A 23,400-nucleotide genomic window follows, 5' to 3' on the forward strand; every position below is an offset into this window, starting at 1 on the left:
ATTAATATCATTTTCGTCATCTGTATTCCTAAACTAGACCTACCCAGTCATAACTCTAATTGATATACTGTTAGAGTGCTAGCATTTTTTGTATCTCTTTTTTTCTCTCTCTCTTTTTTTTTTCTTGTAGCATTTTTGCTAATTACTAATTTGCCTTTTTTTTTATCTAAAAAGGACCTGGGACAGGTCAGCCTCATTATCCCAGCACTTATCCAAAAACTGTTCCTGCTCTCCCTCCCACAAACCTACACAGACACACATTTTTGTTTCTAACGGCTTTCACATAAAAAGTACAGTTAGCATGGGCGTACAAAAAAACTGCAATTCAAAATGATACTGCATGCTGTAAACCACATAAAAGTGCTTTTTGTTATCTTCCATTCAGTGCTTAATGTTATTCCCATTATTCTGTCTGCAAACTTCCAGCTGTCTTATAAAACCCGGTGCATGTTCATAAACAAATCTGTAGCTTTGTGAATTCCACCTTAAAGTGAAACAAAACCTCTGAATGCTACGGCTTTGTGACATCTAACTGAATCAAAATCTGTTGCCACTTCGCCCCTTATCGTGCTATAAGTGCCTCAGCTGTATAAAGTCCATTTACCCACGTTTTAAGGACTTCTCTAGTATTAAAGTCCACTTCGCTTAAGCACATTACTTATTTTTATGGAACATTCTTTCTCTGTGTATGAGGAAGTGGAGGGATGGATTGTGGGCAGCTAATTCATGGACAGGCTGCCCCTGAGCTAATGGCTAAGAAGTTGTCATCAGCCTTTTTTCTCACAGTTTTGAACAGACCAGAATAATAGTCACTTGAAATCTTTCCATCATCGCAGCTGTGATGCATCCGTTTTCCTTCCTGCTAGCGCTAAACATTGACAGAAGTGTATGAGAAGTGATAGTAGATGGTGTATTTTTGCAGTGGCTAAACAGTTATTAAAGTTAGTGACCATTTCACTCCAGGGTTAGGAGTATCAACTGTTAGTTCTGTTTTAAAGACAGGCCTATTGTCTACTTCTAGAGCAGCAGCTTTGCTCTTCTCCCAGATGTGATGTATTACATTTCACTGCTGTAATGCTGAGTTTCAGGACAATTTATCTTAACACACAGTAAATACGAGGTGACTTCTGTTTACTGTGTTATTATATCCTTTATAAAAAGCTGAGCTTTGAATCTCTTTGTTCAGCTTCCACGTTACTTTTATCTGTTTGTATTGGCTTGTTTCATTGTGCTGTCTTTTCACTTTCAAACAACTCAACATCCTCTCATATTCTGTTGAGACCTGTATAGATTGTGAACATACAATGAGAAAAGCCACATGCAGGTATTCAACCATCCACATGCACAAATATACACAGATGTCAGACAGTTTCCTGTTTAATGTCACTTCCTCAGAATCTGTCTCTCTGCACCTGCAAAGGTCCAAAGACTGTCATTTGTCTGAGCACGCTGGAGAAAGAATGGATGGGACATACAAGATTCACTGTATCCGATAGTTCTGTGATTTTAGACCTATTACAGCAAATAGTTTACAGTTAAAGGGTTAGTTCACCCAAAAATTAAAATTCTGTCACTCACCCTCATGTCGTTCCAAATCCGTAATACCTCCGTTCATTATCAGAACACAAATTAAGATATTTTTGATGCATTATGAGAGCTCTCTAACCCTTCAGACAGAATTTTCATTTTTGGGTGAACTATCCCTTTAATAGTAAATTACCAATATTTTCAAGGAAATCTGTTGTGAACTGACAACTAAAAATGCTTCACATTCGACTAATGTACACTACGTTGAAGATTTTGAAATTAGGTATGTTTATTTTAATTTTTTTCAATAAATTAAAACCTTTATTCAGCAAGGATATGTTCAGTTGCTCAAATGCGACTATTTTGATGTATCTAATGTAACACAATATTACTAATTAAAATAAATTAATAAGAAATGTTTCTTAGCAAATTAGCATATTAGAATAATAAAGGATCATGTGGCACTGAAGACTACGTAGAGTAATGGCTGCTAAAAATTCAGCTTTGCCATCAGAAGAATAAATTACATTTGAAAATTTTTAAATATTTATATAAAAATTTAAAATGGTTATTTTAAATTGTATTGATATTGAAAAATATTTTCTAAATATGAGCATAAGAAATGTCTTTCAAAAACATTTACATACAGACTCCAAACTCATGAACAGTATTTTATATCTCTGTGTAGTTGCATAAAGGAATCATTTCATGACAGGGTTTAGGAACTTCAACGGTCAATAAAGATGGTAAATTTTTTATACATTTTTTTGAAAAACAAACTGCATTTCCTGGAATAAGTGTGACAAACTGAAAACTGCTGACTAAGAGTGGACAGCCCATTTTCGTTAGAAATTCAGCACCTGCATACCTTCATGCACCTGACTCAGTCACTGTCCAGTGATAAATATACAAAAACAAAACTCTAGTTCAATGGTAGAGAGAATGTACACTCTCCTAGATAATCTTTGAGTTCCTTCTTTACCAGCACACAGCCTTTTAACCATCTAAGGACTTGTTTTTCATCTCAAATATTTTACATTGATATTCCCATGACCATTACCTGAAACACCTAACACATCAGGAATTCAATCAAATCAAGAAAGAATGTCACTAATGTCTTGGCAGGTGAAAGATCATCTTCACATGTCAAAGCACGACATACTGCACTTGTCATTGTAGCACAAACTGAATGAGAAGTAATGATGGTGTGACATATCCCCAAATGAAATTCTAAATATTGTAACTATCTCAAGTGAAGTGTCACTACAAACACCCCAAACACTGCTGTACTTAACAGCTGGGCCCTTTTTCATTGTCTGTTTATATTGGTTGAACATCACATTTAAAGGCCAAGGTCTGTCTATTAGATTACCCTAAATGCCTGGCTATAAGATCATGAGATCAAGAAGTTATAAAAACATTTGCAAAGCTGGAGAGAGCCGATAAGAGAAGTATGATGATTTAGTATGATGAACACACTCCACTGGCTCAGTGAAGAGATTCCTTACAGAAAAACAGTAGGAGAACAGAGATAGTGTGTCCTCCAAGGTCAGATAATGGACTTGAATGTCATCTAAAGAGTTTAGTATCTTACATACAAAAACAAATAGGCCTACACTCACACAAAGACACATTGATATGACATACATGAACAACTGTAAGCAGATAGTTAATAGTGAGAACTGGTCCTTAAAATAAAGTGTTACTCTGTTTTGTCTCCTACAAACTATTTTTTAAAAGCAATTAATCAAGATCCTGTTGCTTTGTCTCTATAGATGCAATTTCACTTTATACACTCCTCATGTAATGCTGCATTCATGACACAAATGCCTTTTAATCGGGTGTCCCTCACACTTTCCAGCTAATAAAGATTTCTTCACTGAGCTTAGCCTTCCCCTTATTAACTTGTTGTATAATGCTTTCCATCTCTATACCAGCAATTTGAATGCAAAAGCTTTTAAAGCACTTTCTAAAAGAATAAGTGTCCCTGACTGCTTTGCTCTCAGATAGTCAAAACTCTTTTTGTGCATTCCACCCTGAGGTGATGTTTCTGTGCATGTCCTCTTGACCGATTCTGCTTAGACTATCTTTTTCTGTGACCAAACACCTACTCACACACCATCTGACTGCAGTCCCAAAAAAAATGATTAGAGGAGAACAGAAATCATTACTGTCACACAGGTTGAGGCTTCATGGCCGAGTGTGTTTCTCCTTGACAGCGGGACAATGCTGCTTAAAGCGTGGGTAATTCTTGTAGACTGAGTCAGTAACAGGTATAGTTCTCTGTTGTCATAGTATCATGTCTCTAAGAAAGCTTTGGTCTTTGATCAAAGGAAGCATTAGTATCCTTCGATTCAGCCTACACAGACACTCAAACTCATAATTAACTGAATAAGATTTAATATGATCTATTAAATGAAAAGGACCTGAAAATGACCATTGATTGATATTGATTTGAAAGGTGTACGTCTCATTATTTTCTGAGGCTACTCCTACACGTATTACATCACTCACTCCTACTTCGACTTCGATTGAAGGCTGAGTCACGAAGTTGAGGTGTTTTTTGAGCGCTGCGAATGAAAGATATCTAAGCAAATTAAATTCAGTGTGATGTCATTAGTTTAGTCATCCACAGCTATAGCCCACCACACATGACCCACTTCTGCCCGTTAAATCACACTCGCCCACACTGGCTCAAATCGCCATTGGCTGCTTGGGGAAGGCTGAGTAGGAGCTCTAGATGCTTCATTCATTTTGACACAGCCCAAATATGTGTTGTTTAGAAGTGTAAAATTGCCTAATGAGCCTATTACCAGCATAATGTTTCAAACACAATGGCAATTCTCGGCCCCTCTACCAGGCCTGTTGTTTTTTCTGTGATGTGATTTAAAGCGGTTAATTTCACTATATGATTTGCATCGGGCTGTAATTTTCATAAGCAGACGCAGGTTGGGTTTCTTCAGTTTACAGCAATTCACAGGTGACGGAATGTAAACTGGCATCTCTGCTATTTCATTACAGAGTCCTGTTGTCAAGCATCGGCCGCAAAATTCGAAACTGAGATGTTTCAGGTGTGTGGCATCTCAGGCACTGTGTGAAAAATCTGGTTGTTCCTTTAGTCAGTAAACATTTAAAAGAATTAGCTTTTAGATCAGAGGTTTGGTATGTTGCTAACAATGAAGTGTGTAGAATGCACTGAGAGTGTCATGAAGATACAGGAAGTGCAGACAGTTTCTTTAGAAATTCCACCTTACTGAACTATGAGAAGCACATTTATTTAAAATGTTGATTTCTTGTTTAAAAACAGTTTCCAAAAAAAATGAACTTCAATTATCAAGTGAAATTTCAAAAGAACAGTATTTATTTGAAATAATAAAAAAAAAGATTTTAAAAGCCTGAACTGTCACATTTCATCAGTTTGATGCGCCCTTGCTGCATAAACGTATTTCTTTATAGAAAACAAACTTTGATGATAAGTTTCAATTCTGTAAGTGAGTCAGATTCTGATTTAGTAACTTCTCTGTTTGATAATGTCAGATTAAATCAATACAACTCCAGAAATGTTCCTTTTTAGAACAATTCATTAAAAGAATCGGCTCAGATGAGTCATTTTTTTTCATGAACTGGGCTACTCTGTTCATGCCGTTTGATTTTGAATCACTAAAAATAACCGATTCATTAGTTCATGAATTGGAAGAGCAATGCAGGAAACACTGATATACAGTTGAAATATGGTTTGATCCTATAAAATCATATATGGTAACAGTAAGAGTCATTTTAGATAATGTCAACTAATGTAAATGACTGTATTTAGTCGATTCTAAAATGATTTCTCATTTTAAAAAGGCTTTTTTTTTCACCAGCATTCATACCATTCTATAGGCAACATTATACATGTAACATTTACCTTGATTTTCTGTGTCTACTATTAGTATAGTGTGCGTCTCACATGATCTGCTTGCCATAGACAAGTAGCTACACTAAATTCCTACAATGAATCATTGCGCCACAATCACTGAAACCATTTCAAGGGGAAGTCGTGGCCTAATGGTTAGAGTCCGACTCCCAAACGAAAGGTTCTGAGTTCGAGTCCCGGGCCGGCAGGAATTGTGGGTGGGAGTGCATGTACAATTCTCTCTCCACCTTCAATACCACGACTTAGGTGCCCTTGAGCAAGGCATTGAACCCCCAACTGCTCCCCGGGCGCCGCAGCATAAAATGGCTGCCCACTGCTCCGGGTGTGTGTGTTCACTGCTCTGTGTGTGTGCACTTCGGGTGGGTTAAATGCAGAGCACAAATTCTGAGTATGGGTCACCATACTTGGCTGAATGTCACTTCACTTCACTTCACTTCTTCTGACTGAAAACGTAATGCAAAGTTTGTGTGAAACCCAAAGAAATATTCCAGAAAAGGACTTTTCCATGGTCTCCAAGATGGTTTTCAATATGTGTGGTATATACAAATAACCTACTTTATATATTAAGCCAGTGCAGTTAGTCTCTCTCGTTCCTGTTGCTAAAAACAATTGAAGAACTAGTGGGGTCTTGCATGACAAAAACCATATATAAAGGGTAACGACACTCTGACAGACGGGTTAAAGAAAGAAAGTAAGGAAGGGGTGAATGTGCAGTGTTTGTCATTCTCTGTCAGAACTGGGATGGGATGTAATCCATCATTATATCATCTTTCATCCCTCAGGGAAAAAAAATGAGGAGGATAACAGAGGAGTGTAAGCAGGGCTGGATGTACGTATAGGCACATAGGCACGTGCCTATGCTTGCTTCTCCCGGGGGAGGGTTTGGGTCAAACACAATGTAGAGATATATAATATTTTGTTATGCTATGGATTATCTACAACAATAAAGGAACCAAAACCTCAGAAGACATTGAGCAAATAAATACAACAAACAATAAGGTAAAAAATGACAAACTATTTCCACGTTTTCCACCTTTTTATGTACGGAAATCAGGCTTTCTCTGGTTTTCTCTCACAGATTCACACACATGCACTAGCGCACACACGCTGACAGAAACTTGTCGTCAGCGCCGCCCCGCAAATTTATCAGTTTAACTTAAAGATTCACTATTAGTAGAAGCTTCTGCTAAACACTGCTGAGAGATGCAAGTATTCACACGTGTTTAAAATCTCTCTCTCTTTCTCTAATAACTGCATTAATAACTGCTTTAGCCTGCATATCAATGGCTCAAGCCTCTGTTATTAGCTCTTAAATGATGGTTTGAAATTTGCAATTGAAGGTTTGAGATGAGGTGCGTAAAAAAATAGTTCAGCACATTTCAGGATGGAAACATGTCACATGTCTTGAAATAAATAATCTGAACAATGTCTTGTTCAGATTACTCCTGGACATTTAATTAGAGAAATAACTCCCGAAGCGGTATGGCGTGTCTATTAATTGTATGGTCTTGACTCTTTCTGACTTCTCAAACAAATTAAGAGCTACATTTTCATTGAATAAACAGAAAGCATATTGCAATAGAAAACTCTATAACTTTTCCACTGGTTAAGAAATATATTTGTACGCTTGGGAAGTAATATTAGGCCTATTATATTAATAGGGAAGGGGGGCGAAAAATTTGTTTTTCCTATGTCATGAAAAGAGGTAAACCCGGCCCTGAGTGTGAGTGCGTGCACTCATCTACCCGGGAGCTTTTCTGACAGTTTCAAGACAGCATGAATTTTAAATAGAAGGCAAATAGCGGTGAATGACAGAGGAACATTGCACTCTAAATGAGAAGGAATCCAGAATGACATTTACAGGCAGTGAATCAGTCGCCTGAAACACATTACACAGTTGCTCATGTTTTCTTAATAAACCCCCTCAGAAAAACACCATTGGAGGTCACATAAAGCAGTCAGAAAGTTCCCACATTAGTGACCTGGAAGGACAGGTGAGGTGTGTGACATGCCTCAGGCCTTCTCAGAAATACTATCATGAGGAGGTATGCTCAAGAGCTTCAGGGGAATAACTTCAGGCCAGAGCAACTTGCAAAGGGGAAAATACAGGGAAAACCATGTACCATGTCATTTCTTCCTCAATAAAAATGTTTAGCAAAAAGAGTTTAATAGTAATTAAATTATTTTGGTGAAGTAATTAAATTACATAGCAATAAATAAATGCTATAAAATGTTTATGAAAGCAAGCAGCTGATTGGAATAATGGTCATTACAGTATACAAGTCATTGGTTAGTTAAGAAAAAAATATTTGCTGCTGAACTGTGAGGATCAAAATTAAGCATTCTATTGACCTGCATAAGAGCTTTAATATAGATTATTTCAGCATTAAGATAATTTTTGTTTTATTTGTGGCTGGCACAGACCATGCAGCCCTTTTTAATGAGCTAAAGCATGCAAGAGAAAAGCTTAAAATGCGTGCTTGCTCTATTGGCTTGTCTACTTTGTTTCTCATTTGTAAATTCCTCTGAATCGGCATCTGCTAGATGGCAAAATGTAAATGTAAATGTCTAGTCTTTGTCACTCTGTCAGGAATCTGCCCTTAACATGAAAGTCACCCTATTCAGAAGCGACATCCTGATCTGTCTAACATGCTAATTTAGAGTGAAGACTTCATCAGGGAAAGCTATAATAATGAATATTTCAGGAGTCGTTCACTTGAACACATGTTGTGTGTTTGGTGCCGGGCCGTATGTTCACTCTCTCTGGACACTGTGTGTCTCTGTCTCACAGTCACACACATAGAGACAGGTGTGTAATTGATGTGCAGTGCTGTATGATGTGATGAACACAGACAAGAAGTGTGGTCATTAATAGAGGACATGGCTCAGACGGCTCAGGGGAATGGGAGGAGATCAACATCTCAGAAAGAGGGAGAGGTCTTGATTGCTTTAGTTGATGTCTGCTTAAATGCCCAAAGGTATTCAGCCTCTTCATTCAGTATATCATACAGTATGTGAAAATGTACCCTCTGATTAAATGCACATTATAGACATTCATTCACGAGACTTTTTGCTTGTCATAAAACAACAAAGTTCTACTTTGATCCTTCTGTGTCTTCAGTTTTGAGACAAAAATTTTGCACAACTGCACCAGTTTCACTATCATCTCATTTCACAGCAGCCTCTTTATCAAATCAGACCTGCCTGGAAGTGAACTACTCCTTTAACTCACTTTTATTGCTGCGTTTACTCAACATGGAGCTTTCTGAAATCGTATTCATTTTTGGAATGATTTTCAAAGGCAGCCTAATTACGATCACTAAGTGAGAGAACTCAGGGATAAAATAGCAGATTATGTAGCATAGTGCGGCTGTAATTTGTACAGAATGGAGTATGTGGAGAGAGTGCTGATTTCCCAGCAGACTCGGTGTGGGCTCCGTGCCTGTTTCTAGAGTGGATATACTCAAGTTGGGTCGGGTTTGGCTTGAACAAGCAGCCAAGGATAACACAGGGCAATGTTTCTGTGTGGCTTCAGCAAATTCAGCCTTCCGCAGAAATTGGGAGTTATTAAATATCCAAACATAGCCATTGATCAAAGGTGGAGGATGGCTGAAACTTCAGCCTTTTTAGCCTCGTGTCATGTATGCAAGCTCATTACTAAAGCATGTCAGATGTAACTTCCTTCAAAACCAGCTGGAGTTGTCACGTCAGCAGCTGCAGGATTTAGAATCTTTTATGGTATCTCTATCTGGGTGTTTTTACAGGAATTTTTACAGGAAGATGCAATTTTCAGCTCTTAATAAAGTACTTTCTAAGTATAGAAATATAGAAATGGTTGAAAAATTTAATGGACCTATAATACAGAAATATGTATGTGTATATATATATATAAAATACAAAATTAAAGTAAAACAGAATAAAAGAAATGTAAAAAATAAATATACCGAAATGATCAAAATATGAAACAAATTAAACAAAGACATTTTTAAAAATGCAATAAAATGACATTTACAAAAGAAAAACAATCTATATGTATATATATACAGAGAGAGAGAGAGAGAGAGAGAGAGAGAGAGAGAGAGAGAGAGAGAGAGAGAGAGATGCATGTGACATCTTAATCCATGATGTGAATTCTGACACCTTTAAGCAAATGTACCGTCATGGATAACTTGGTTAAAGCACTCTTGTGATAAGAACAGTCTTGTGAGAAGGTTTTTTTCTGCACATTGGTTACCGTGCAGTCATACATAGCAGGGAGTGTGGGTAGGAAGTGAATTAGGGAAACTGAAAGGGAATCTCGAAGCTTAAAGCTTCCTCCTTTTTTTAAAGAATAAGGATGTGAATTCACAAGTTTGCATGGATACATGAATCAGTATTTAACTTCCATCTGCAAGAGTGGACTTTTTTAGTTTTTTAAGAACTGACCAGCATGTCATTTTGATTCTGACTACACATGAATGCTACCAAGCATGAGATAAATGTGAAAGTTAAATGTATCTGTTTTCTGTTTTTCTTTCCAGTCTTCATCTGCAGTTTCATGGTGGCAGCACCCATTTTTGGCTACCTGGGGGACCGCTTCAACAGAAAGATCATTCTGAGCTGTGGAATCTTCTTCTGGTCCTTTGTGACGCTGCTAAGCTCCTTTATTACCAAAGATGTAAGTGCCATACTCTCTTTCCCCTTTACAGGCAGCAGCCTAAACCTTGCTCAGAACCAATCATGTCATGACTGTCCCTTTAGGGGAATTTTGAAAATATAAATGTAGTTTGTTTTTGCTCAGAAAGAGTTAGGTTTGTTCTTGCAGTAATAGTTGTCTATTATTAGAAGCAGAACAGCAACCCAGCCCAGCAGTAGCATCTCTTGAGCTCATTCAGTTTCTGGCTCATTTGAGAGCACTTAGAAACTACACTACTGTCATTCAGCATAGCAGGACCCATTTCACATATAATAAAAAAAAAACTCAGTGTACTTTATTATTTAGATGTCTCTCGCTCTTGTTCTCTCTCGCTCACCCATTGCTTTTTTTTTCTTTTGCTAAGATGAAATGATTAAATGACATGCTCACTTAGCATAACACTAGGCCTGTCTCAGAAGACCTCTTGGTACAGCTCTACTGCTGTTCGTCATCTTATATGTCTTCTCTCTATATCTTACTCTGTTTTATCCAGTCCCTCGTCATTAAGAGTCAAAAAAGGCACTAAAATTACAAATCAAAAAAGCATTTGTTGCCACTGGTATTTAAAACTAACGAGTTGAACCAGTCTACCCTGTGAATATTCAAATCATTCAGAAGTCAAACACACTCATTTCGACTTAAAAGCCTTATTCACAAAAGCCAAGGCCTAGCTGTCTGCTGCGGTTAACATTGCTCTGTACATTATTATGTTTTATGTTTAATTTCTTATTTTTATTTTTTGGGTCATGCAGACTTTGGTCATTAATCATTATAAATCTTTTTCCATTATTTATAATTATTAATTTCCTTGACATTATTTTAATCATTTCTTTTGGCTTTAGTACTATAATGTGACGACATCAATGCCAATAAATACATTTTTCGACAAAATGTATATTTATAATATCATAGACAGTATAAGTGGAAGTTATGATATTTACTTTAGTCATTATAGTTACAGATAATACCATCAGAATAGAAAATATGTTTGACATGTATTTAAACAGCTTCTTTAAAATTTGCATGTACAGGATGATTCATGAGTCATAAACCTATGCTGAGAGAAAGTAAGAAAACATAAAAGACAATCTGAGTACGGCAGGCAAAACAACAACAAAAACAACAACATGAAAATTACACTGATGCTTGTCGTCTAGAACCCCTCACAGACCATCACAATCAAAATGTATGTGTGCGTGTGGCGTAAGACTCCAGGGAGGTTATCGCTACAGAGATAGAGAGCAGAAGCTAATTAAAAGGCCATGTTAATGAGAGCAATAGTACAAAATGACAACGGAGGAATGTTCCTTTTGGCTACGATACGAGATTATAGTGATATCTTGTGACATAGTGTGTATTTGTGTGCGGATCATGGCAGCCAAACGTCACGTAGGGGGGTTAAATGCACTAATCCCCTCAATCTGCAATACTGAGTCGATACTGACAGGACAAGCCACGCTGCATCAAAGTCACATGATCCTCCAGGACCGCACACGCATGCACATATGCATACATGAGTGCGGAGACTGCAGATATCCCTTTATCTGTCAATCATCCGACCCACAGACGTGAGCTGTTATATAACGTTCTCCACCAAGAGAAATCTGCAGATCATCTCATATTTACACAGAGAACTTGACGTTCGGCTTCTTTTAATGAGATTTTGAATGTTGAATGTTAAACATTAAAACCGTGATCCTAAAAACAGAAGCAAGGAATATGAAGCGGCAAATGAAAGGGAGACTTTAGGATGTCTGATTCCCATGACCATATTTAACATCATTGTGTCGCTTTTGTCAGATGACAAGGAAACAAAACATCAGGGGGTGTCAGTAGTGGTTAGATATGCACATATTCATGCAGAATGTATATGAAAGCTCATGTTTATGTATATGGTTTTGAGGGATGAGGGAAGCCAGAAGTGTACAGTCAGTCCTACAGTACTGCAGCCTCACAGATGAGGCAGTTGTGTCAGCTTTGTTGTTCAACTTTGGGGGTTTCAACCACTCAACCACAAGCTCAAAAAAAAAAGAAAAAAAAATCTAATCGAATACTTAGAAAGAAAGTAATACCTAAATACATACAATTATATCTATATAAATTCTGTCAAGACAAAAAAAAAAAATAATTATTATACTTTGTAAGAATAAATTATCGTTTTGTATGTACACATAAAAAAATAAAAATAAAATTAATAAATATTATATATATATATATATATATATATATATATATATATATATAGTAATGTGCAAAAGTCTTAGACCAAGTATTTTCACCAACAAAAAATGGTTTTAAGTCACTTCTTTTGCTTTAGTGTGTCAGTAGTAAATATCAGTTTACATTTCCAAACATTATATTTTGCCATTAAATGTAATAATCCAGTGCGATTTTTGTTTGCACACACACACATACACACACGCACACACACACACACAGACACTTACATAGACCACCAGCTTCAAGTTCCTCCCATATATGTGTATGTTCAGCAAATGACAGCCCAAACATAAAAAAACAAACGACCAGTCATCCACTCCCCCTCTTTGCCATCCCTCTATTCTCTTATTTCCTCACAGCACTTCTGTCAATAAACAACTAGCACATAGCTTTTGTCATTTTTGAGCATAGTCATGAAAAGCAGGAAAGGAGCCGAAAGAGAGAGTGAGAGGGAGAGGGAGGGATAGAGAAATCCTCTTTTAGTGCCAGAGGATAACCCAGCTTGCTGCAGTCTCTCTTTGCTGATTCCTGTCACGTACACTAAAGAAATTCCCCTGCTGAGAATTATGTAACATTCAACAGCAAGTAAAGTTGTTTTTGTTTTGGCTGTATGTCGTGGAGCTGCTGTCACACCAAAGACTGTCAGGTGAAAAAGAATAAAGGATGAAAAGCAGGAAAGGGAGTGAGGGAATCCCAGTAATGAAAAGTGACCATCGAATAGCTGAAGGACATGAGGAATGCAGCCTCTGTTTTGAAAGCATGGGATGAATTAAACATCAATTCATTCATTTAGCAGACGTGTTTATCCAGTGTGAATTACAAATGAGAATTATAAATGCGGAAGCCAGTAACAATTGCAATGCACTGTTACAAAATTCTATTTCTAATAAATGCTGTTCTTTTGAACTTTTTATGCATCAAAGAATCCTATTAAAAAACACAATGAGAACTGTTTCTTGAGCATCAAATCTGCATATTAGAATGATTTCCAAAGGTTCATGTGACACCGAAGACTAAATTAATAGCTGCTGCAGCTCAGGAAAAAATACATTTTAAACCATTTTAAAATTGTAAGAACATTTCACAATATGACTCTGATCAAATAAACGCTGCCTTGGTGGAAGGACTATATAGCTATATGTGCACAAGCACACACAAGCATCTCATTAGCATTTACAAGAAGCTTGTTAGTACACAAAAGCCTGACACAACAGCATCTGGCTGGTCAGGTGGCTTTTTGAGCCCCCTCAGGAGATATCACACATCAAAGTCAGCTATGGCAGATCTGTATGTGTGTGTGTTTGTGTGTGTGCTATATATGTGCATCTTATCATAATGGGATGACCTGGTGTGTCTAGAGGGTTTCCATGTTCTCCTTACATTTTATTTCACTCCGTCAGTGCTGGGTGTGGCTGGACTCCCCACTGCTGTCAGACTGAGACCACCAGTGACATTCTACAAATGAGATATTATGAAGGAGAGTGAGAAAAAGAGGTCAGAGCGTAAAAAGAAATGGACTGTGAACACAAGCAACATTGAAATCTATAAGTAGTCTCCTCAGTTGGGCGACTGCCAGGATGACCCAAATTCTCCTCAGCAGTATGGATGTCCATTACACACTCACGGTTGAACGTCTTCACATGAACAACTATATATACAATGAGTCTAGGCCATTTCAGGGAAGGGTGGTTTCCTAGTCTGGCTTCCTTTCTCGCTGATAGAGGTCAGAGGACAACAGCCACATGTTCCCACTGTTTCAGAAATCTAGGACACTGCTCTTTGGCCATTAATACATGCTCAGTTTTGTTAAGAAATGTTGAACATCTGAAAAAGCCACACAAACTTGAACACACTCTCAATAGCTAAAACAGCTATTGTTATGAGGCAGTTGCCAATTGAATAGTGTATAAAAGATATTGGACTCTTCTAATCATATGGCTTTTTTTGTTTTGCAGTATTATTGGTTGTTAGTGCTGTCCAGATGCTTGGTGGGTATTGGAGAATCAAGCTACTCATCCATCTCTCCAACCATCATTGGAGATATGTTCATAAATAACAAAAGGACCATGATGCTCTCTGTATTCTACTTGGCCATCCCACTAGGAAGGTGAGAATCTGATATTAATGACTGCAATAACACTGTATTTTCTTTCAGTTACTGTCTGATTGATAACGAATGCACATCCATTGATTTTCAAGTACAAAATGGCTAAAATTACCCATTTGTCATTTTTACAAGCTATTTTTAACAATAAATAAACAGTGAATTACGAGAACTCTAAAAAAACTTATTAGAATAAATGCCACATTTAGCTGTAGTGAAAAACCCCACAATGATGATAGGATGAGTGGTGAGAGAATAGCACTTTAGCATTTTACAATAGCACTTAAGCATTGTCAGTCATATAATACAGTCTGATATCCAACCTGGTCATTTTATTGCTATTTAACCAGCCATGAGGAGAACTGTAATGTAAATGAAGACATTTCATGTCAGGTTAAGTGAACTGAAGCTGAAGGGAACAGCTTCTGACAGCCAGATAATTTCAGATACCATCTCAACTCAGTAAAGGTCAGTTGTGGAGAATTGGTCACCACCTCAGACGGGCCAAATAGACAATGATATTCTAAATCTGCTGCTGCTGTGAAAGACTTTAAGCTCACATATTACGCTCATTTAACACAGGCCAAGGCATTTTCTTTTGTTCACTGAGCTGGAAAAATAATGGAGAGAAAAGGGGGAAAATAAACAGGAAAGGTGATAAAAAAAATTCATGATTGTATGTGTGCAGCATTAACTGCATTATGTTCACATACAGGAGGCCATCTTGCAGTGTAACTATTCATCTAATGGAGAAGACAAACAACAACACTTGTTTCACAAAAAATTGCTGGAGTGAGAAAAATGCATGGTTGTTCCCACACTGGACTTATTAAATGAAATATCTGAACGCAGCAGCTGTCACCAAAAGACCTGTTCTGAGAGCTAGTAATAGTATCGATGAGAGACTGAATGCAGTTAGAGGAAAGGACAGGATGGAAAAATAGCTGTCCCAGGAGAGTTGAGGTATTTGCAGGCTAACTGGGTTCTGCCATAATAAAGCGATCAACAGTACGAACAATAAGAGGTGAAAGACTAGAATTCTGTAGTGTGCCGCCTCGCTTCCTGTCTAGAGCCATGTTTATCTGCACTCAGGTTGTTACTGTTTCCAGGAAGTGACTTCAGCCACGAGATAAATGTTTAGCAGGAAATTTGAGTCCTCTTATGGACATGGAAAACACTTTTTAGAGTAATACTGACAACTTGTGTACAGAAATGTATAGACATATAAAATTGGTAGGACCAAATCATATTCAATGAATAAATAGTTAAGTTTAGTGCGTTATTACATTTTAAGTAAGGTGTTCTTGACATTGAAAGGCTCATGTTGAGAGCAATATGTATTAGCTGATAAGCTCCAATTGTTTGATGGGTCAGGTCAGTCCATCATTTGGATATTCCAGGGGCAGTCAAAGATAAACAATGTGGTTTACCTACTGAGCGACAGCCTGGCACGAGCGTCTGGGAACACAGGAAGTGGGTATGAGGATAAATGCTGGGAGGGACACTCCAAAATTAAACAGAAGGATTTCAACGCTGCAGTTATGCCCGAGCCTGATTTGCCATAAAAATGACTGCTTTTCCAAAACACTGTTAGTATAGAGTATTCCTTAATAAATGCAAAATACTATTGAGAATTTTGGGGTCTGTTAGATTATATTAATGTCTTTGGAAGAAGTTTCTTATGTACACGAAGGCTGGATTTATTTGATCAAATTAAAAATAAAAATAAAAGTATTATAGTGAAATGTTATTACAATTTAAACAAACTGTTTTCTATTTCAATTCTTTTAAAATGTAATTTATTCCTGTGACACAAAGCTGAATTTCCAGCAGCCATTACTTCAGCCTTCAGTGTCACATGATCCTTCAGAAATCATTCTAACATCTGACCGCAAGCTTTTGAACAGTAGTGTATGTTATTAATCAATACTGTGTGTGTCTGTCACACTCTGGCCACAGTGAGTTCACACAGCTTGAGTGCTGCTGTCATTCAAACAAAGACTTGAAAGCAAAGCAGTGCTCTGAAATCAATTCTTTATTCATGATAATATACTACAAAAGATCAATTCAGCTTGTACCTCTTGTTTCTATGGTTCCGCACACCTTCACTAGTGCACTAGTGACAACATTGTTATAAACCTTAAAATAGCAAAAACTTTTCATTTCCTTTTGCACAGCAGTGTGAGAGTGTTGGTAACAGATGTACAAACAAAGGATAGAGACAGACAGACAGAGAGAGTGAGAACGAGAATAACAATGAATCTGATGCAGAGAATATGGTGGAATACTGTGGAAATGAAATTTGAGACTTGATGGAAAGAATAACAGCGAGACGCACAATAAACTTTTTTTTTACACAGACTATGACCAAGAGGAGAAAACAATTCATACAATGCCCGATGACAGGCGACTCAGTCAAATAACATCAGGGACAGTCTCAAACCAGATAATCTGCATACACAGACAGAGTATACAGAGAGAAGTGTTCACATGTGCTTCATGCACACCGAGATCATAACAGGACAGTTATAAACTTTGTCAGACTGTAAACAGGATGTAGAGCTGAGAGAGTTTGGTCTACGTGTGAAGAGATACCAACAGAGTTGAAATGATCCCACCTTGAGTGGCCGTCTTCCTCTTTTCCTGAAATCACTCTCTGTCAGGCAGTCTCGCCTCAGAAGGACTAAAAGACACGAGACACATGCACTCTGTAGCCATATCCTACAACTTCAGACAGGGATTCTCAGAATTAGGTCATGCAAACGTTTGATGTTAGAATTTTAACCACAGTCTCCAAATCCATCCAAAAACCCAAGCGACACAGTGTGGGAAGCTGGCGTCTCTCCCCAGTCATCTCTCTTTCTCTTTCCCTCGGAGCAGATCTGTCATTCTAAACCCCTAAGTAATGTTGTAAGTAATGTTAAGTGGTTGACTGTCTTACATAGCCAGAGGTGATGTTCAGTGTAAAGTCATTATCAGTGGCATTAGTATGCATGCTGAGTTCAGCCAGAATAAAAGTTTTAGGGTACATGACACAACTTTGGGAGGGAAAGACCAAGTGAAGGAGGCGGGCACATAGCAAAACAGCTTTTTAAAAACTTTGAAGTTGGTCAAATAGTCTGGTGTGCTGGTTTTGAGGGGTTTAGGGCACTTGTCAACTACATTCAAATTAAAAGTAAACTGAAAATACAAATTGAAAATAAAACAGAAGTTAAAACTTTATTAAAACGCAAAACTAAAATAACCCTGGCTTATACCAGCTATGCCCAGCATGAAGAGTGTATGTTTATTCCTAGAATATGATATATTTGCTTGTGTATAATGACATGTTTTGCTCTCTCTCCGCAGCGGTCTGGGCTACATCCTGGGATCCATCGCTAAAGATGCTGGAGGGCATTGGTACTGGGCGCTGAGGGTAAGAGCTGTTGAAATGTCTCAGTTATGTTGTATCAATATTTTTGAGGAAGCATGCAGAGCCTCTACAAATACACACAAGTTCCTATCGTTCAGATTAAAAATATCCCTAAAACCCATGGCAGACAGGTGAATCCCAAAGCACCTTTGGCCTGTCTCTTGAAAAAAGAAACATAACATTCCTGCCCTCTTTGAAGCCTGTGGAATTGGCACTGACAGCCCAGCTAGATTAAGTGCATTAATTTAGCATTACCTCCAGCTCTCTCGGGTCCCGCGCATACACGCTACCCGTAAGTAATGCAAGAACAAGGTTTCCCCAGTTCTCACTGCGGTCTTTGTGCTGCAGAGGCCCAGGAGAAGAGGGGGCTCACTTACACAGACCCTTTTGTTGTGGGATATTCCTCAGTAGCCTTGATGTATCACAGCACTAACCAAAAGAGAGGAGCTGAGCACCTTTTAATGCAGCTAAAATTACTAATTTATGAAATGATTGAGTGAGAGGAAGAGCTGTGGCCTGTAACTTGTTGGGCAGTAAAAGAGAGCGAGAGCCAAAACAACTTTTCAGAGAAAGTGAGAGGGCTTTAGATTCTTTCATCCTTCACTAGCTCAGTGCTGTTTTAAAACAGGCTGCTTCACTTGTTCAGTTTAAACATTAACAGGTGAATGCTCAAGTTGGGCTTCATTACAAGTTCCTTTCGTGGGGTCATAAAGAATCCACCGAGGGTCTTATTGTGAACTTGAATTACGCTTGATGTGTGGCTGCCTCTTAAAACTCCAACGAGGTTCGGCTGTCGAGCTCTTAGGCTTAAAAGGAGACTTTTAAAAGAAGTGTTAAACCCTCTCAAGCTTACCAAAACACCTCTCTACACAACAGTTATGTGACCCTCAGGAACATGAATAGCTTTATTTGGAGTAGTTTGTCGGAACACTTTCGCAAACAGTATTGGAGCGCCATTGTTTGAGCTCTTGGATGAAGTAAAACATTCCATGAGAAGACAATGCTCGTGGTTTGGTGGACTGTTTATCATCACTGGCACTTTAAGTGACTATAAAAACAACAGTCAGATGAAAAGGTAATCCATATCACCCATATCCTGTTTTGAGGGGGAAAAACTTTTTGTTGCCACTTTCCGCTTGTTTTGCAGGGCCCTAAAGATTCAGTCGCCTTCCGTTCTCAAATAGGGAGTGTGTTTTAATGATTTATTTATTTAATTATTGAGAGCAATATCAATCTTCTGCGGGTCGGAGAGTGGAAATGCCAGGAGAAATAGCACCTTGATCTCTCGATCTTAGATTACACTTGCTCTTTGGCATCCCAGCTCTAACCTTAACAAGCACAAAAGAAGCTACAGTAGCTTGAGATTAGCAGGAAAGGGTAGCATCTCTTAATACTGAGGTAGAGTCAGAGTTCAAGATGACTGATCAACGTAAGCTTTGATAGAGAGAGACTGTGAGGCATGTCCCAGTGTCACTGTCAGAAAATAGGTCCGCTGCAAAGACCTCTTTTATGGTTGCTGGGTTTTCTAGTTATGGAGGGATAACAAGGCCAAATCCAGGCTTTACAGACACTGCAGCTCTGTATCAAAAGCACTGCAGTGCACACAGAGACACATTCAGTCCACAGAATCACAGTGTAGTTCAGAAAACAGCAGCACGTCAATGGGACGCAGTGATCTGTTTCACTCTCTTGTTGTTCGCTATATTAGATTTATACTGCTGAATACTGTAAAAAAAAAAAAAAAAAAAAAATATATATATATATATATATATATATATATATATATATATATATATATATTAATAATAATAATTATTATATATATATATCATATTCACCAGGGTGCATTTATTTGAGATCATTCATTATCATTAATTTAACATTACTGTTTTCTATTTTTAGATACTTTAAATGTAATTTGCGTCTTTCTAAATGATCCTTCAGAAATCATTCATAAATACAGATTTAGTGCTCAAGAAACATTGGCATAACATAACATAACATTTATCAATGTTAAAAATAATTGTGCTGCTTCAAATTATTGTGGAAACTGATAATTCTTATTTTATTTTTTTTTCCAGATTTTTTAATGAATAGAAAATTCCAAACAAAAGCATTTATAAAAAAATAAAATAAAATCACAAACATTTTAAACAGTATATTAAGATAAAATTAAGATATAAGTTACTTTAAATGTGTTATTTTAAGTTTAAATAATGAACTAGAAATTAAGAAAAAAAATACTGATTAGTAATTTGTGTGCAGTGCAGCTCACTAGATCTTTACAAACAAACCCATAAGAGACACAATTTTGAGCAGAGCTTTGCATTAATGTGCTATAAATGATCTCCAGGAGGACTGCGCCTGACAGACAGAATTGCTTTGGCTTTCACAAGCGACAGAGGCGCTTGCACTGCTTCCATGTGGGCGAGCGAACCAACAAACACATGTGCACACACACTGCTGTGCTGTAGCCATCAGGAAAGATGATAAAAGAGATAATAGCTCATGGCCTGGTGGACCACAGCTGCTCCCTCACAAGGAGAAACTGAGAAAGAAAACGAGAGGATAGAGTAAAGAAACATCACCTAATGGAGTCCACTTCACACTTCAGTCTAGTGCACTGCCTACACTACACACCCTGATGTGAATAGAAATAAAACTCATCTGTAACATACTAAAGCATAGGCTAATCACAAAATAACACCGCCATTATGGGCTCAACGAATAACTTGCTAGACCAAACAGGATGTGAGACAGATTCTTATTGTTCAGCGCACAAGATTTTGTTTAACAGACGGTACAGACTCACAGAATACAAGCAAAAATGTTTAGTCTAGTTACAGCAGTGAGTACTGCACTGAAAACTTTCTTAAGCAGTATTTTGCATTTTCCCAGTAAAAACATCTAAAAAAATTTGCGGTAATAATACTTAATTTTTATTTATTCTTAGCAAATTATCAATGGAGTAGAAACAAATTTACTTAAAGGTGCAGTAGGGAACTTTTGTAAAAAAAAAATATTTTTTACATATTTATTAAACCTGTCATTATGTCCTGACAGTAGAATATGAGACAGATAATCTGTGAAAAAAATCAAGCTCCTCTGACTCCTCCCAGTGGTCCTATTGCCATTTGCAGTTACAGACCGCTCCCGGTAAGAAATCAACCAATCAGAGCTGCGGTCCGTACCTTTGTGATTCTTCATAGACATAAACAGAGAGAAGTAGGCTACGATGTTCTTCCGCAAGACGCAAGCAATTCTGTTTATTAACCGATAGAGCGTCAAAAGTTCCCTACCGCAGCTTTAATTCAAAATATATTAGCAGAAAACATAAAATCTCAAGTACATTCATCTTGTTTCAAGATGTTTAGACATTTTACCGGAAAACAAGACAGACATAAATACATTATAAATGTATTTGCATTTTTTGTTAATCCCTGTTTTCCCCCCTTCTGTGTCAAGGTTTCTCCGATGTTGGGGCTGATTGCTGGGACACTCGTTCTCATTTTTGTCCCTGAGCCAAAGAGAGGGAGTGCTGACCATATCACTGGACGTATGCAGACACGCACTTCCTGGCTCTGTGACATGAAAGCTCTTGCCAAAAAGTATGCCAAATGTTTATTCTTTTTTCCTATTCATCACTCAAGAATGTAATGAACCAGATATTCAGGATTGGGGCGTACAAGATGTAATCACTTAACAATCAGCCATCGAGTCTGAATATTGGATCCCTCAAAGTCTATCGTTTTTATGGTCCTGCAGTTTTTACAGTATCCCGTGGTTTGACCAATTATAGTTTCAGTTATAAATATATTCTATGATTTGAAACGATAAAAAAAAAAAAATCATGATTCACATCTTTGTTGTGGCCAAAAACGCATACAGATGAAGAAAAATGCGAATGCAGAAAAACGTAAGAAATTATGCATAGTAATTTTTCATTTTCTTTCTGCTCCCCAGCCGTAGTTATGTATTTTCATCTCTGGCATCGGCAGCTGTGTCTTTTGCCACGGGGGCGTTTGGGATCTGGATCCCGCAGTACCTGGTCAGAGCTCAGGTGGTGCAGAAGACAGCAGAGAGCTGCACCTCGCAACCATGCAGCAGCACAGACAGGTCCCAACATACACTTGCTGCTTAAGATGTATTGCACAAATACAGACATTACAGTTTTGACAATGACAATATTTCTCTCTCGTCTCCAGTTTGATATTCGGAGCCATCACCTGTGTGACAGGACTGTTGGGAGTGGTGATCGGTGCCGTGACCACGCGGCTCTGCCGAAAGAAGACGGAGCGTGCCGACCCGCTGGTGTGTGCAGTCAGCATGCTGGGCTCTGCTATCTTCATCTGCCTCATCTTTGTTGTGGCCAAGAAGAGCATAGTGGGAGCGTATGTAAGTAGCCAACTTCAAAATGTATGTGTGCATGCATATTTACAGAATTTGTGCTCTGCATTTAACCCATCCAAAGTGCATTACACACATTGGATGGGTTAAATGCAGAGCACAAATTCTGAGCATGGATCACCATACTTGGCTGAATGTCACGTCACATGTATGCATGCACAGACACACAGAGAGCAGTGGCAGCCATTTATGCTCCGGCACCCGGGGAGCAGTATGGTGTTCAATGCCTTGCTCAAGGGCACCTCAGTCATGGTATAGCCGGCCCAAGACTCAAACTTACAACCCTAGGGTTAGGAGTCAAACTCTCTAACCACTAGGCCACGACTTTCCCTTCCTCCTTATGCAGTGTATTATAAATATATTTTTTAATTGCCTTCCATGGGTTACAATTTGATAATCTGTTACAATATTCTTCATGTAAAAAGCTCTTGTTATATTAGTTGGCATGGAATTGTGGTGCAAACACTGAGATTCTCTCCTGAAAGGTTGCTTTACACTGTGGCCTGAATATCTCTAGTGCAACCCCTTTCTGACTATCCTTGTATTATAATGAGTCCTCTCAGTCAAATAAGGTCACTTCTATTCAGAGTTGTATGTAAGGCTTTAAACGAAATCAAATCTGTTGCATTCAGTAGATTCAACAGCCATAGTTGCTTGGCAGGGTTGTTAGGTCCAAATCCAACACTAAAAGAATAAGAGCGACGGGCGCTGTGTAGGCTACTTGTATAATTGGCATGTAAGGCAGGAAAAGGGAGCAGTTTTCACAGGTACTGCTAAGAAACAATGGGCTGTGGCATTTCTGAGTCACTGATAAGGAAAAGTTATGCTGCATACGAAAACAAAATGAATCTACCAGGTCATGCTTGTTCTTTAAACAAAAACAGGTAGGTCAGAACTGAATGCAGCACGCTCCCTAATGGGTCAAGCCTGACTGGGAATCTCTTAAGTGTTTTTGATGAGAAGTCTGGTGAGAAAGTATTTTTAGGGACTGTTTGTCTTTCCTATGAACAAAACAATCAAGTACATGTTATGCTTGAGAAATTCTAAGTTTGCTCACTGTTAGTCACCTTATCTTAAATATAAAGGACTGGTTACTAACTGTACCCTCAAACTGATCTGGTTTTGCAACCTCTTGTGCC

The 23,400-nt window shown here is 38.0% G+C and overlaps 1 protein-coding gene across 1 annotated transcript in view; it reads left to right on the forward strand.

Moving 5' to 3' along the window:
- Nucleotides 1-23,400, forward strand: part of LOC128007905 (sphingosine-1-phosphate transporter SPNS2) — a 65,734-nt gene that overhangs the window by 27,878 nt on the left and 14,456 nt on the right. The window contains exons 3-8 of the mRNA XM_052592841.1: nucleotides 9,964-10,100; nucleotides 14,294-14,445; nucleotides 17,791-17,857; nucleotides 21,320-21,462; nucleotides 21,818-21,970; nucleotides 22,060-22,249. Of these exons, the coding sequence (XP_052448801.1) occupies nucleotides 9,964-10,100; nucleotides 14,294-14,445; nucleotides 17,791-17,857; nucleotides 21,320-21,462; nucleotides 21,818-21,970; nucleotides 22,060-22,249 (842 nt within the window). The remainder of the gene's footprint in view (nucleotides 1-9,963; nucleotides 10,101-14,293; nucleotides 14,446-17,790; nucleotides 17,858-21,319; nucleotides 21,463-21,817; nucleotides 21,971-22,059; nucleotides 22,250-23,400) is intronic.

The sequence above is a fragment of the Carassius gibelio genome, chromosome A5 (assembly GCF_023724105.1).
Source record: "Carassius gibelio isolate Cgi1373 ecotype wild population from Czech Republic chromosome A5, carGib1.2-hapl.c, whole genome shotgun sequence".
Taxonomy (NCBI): domain Eukaryota; kingdom Metazoa; phylum Chordata; class Actinopteri; order Cypriniformes; family Cyprinidae; genus Carassius; species Carassius gibelio.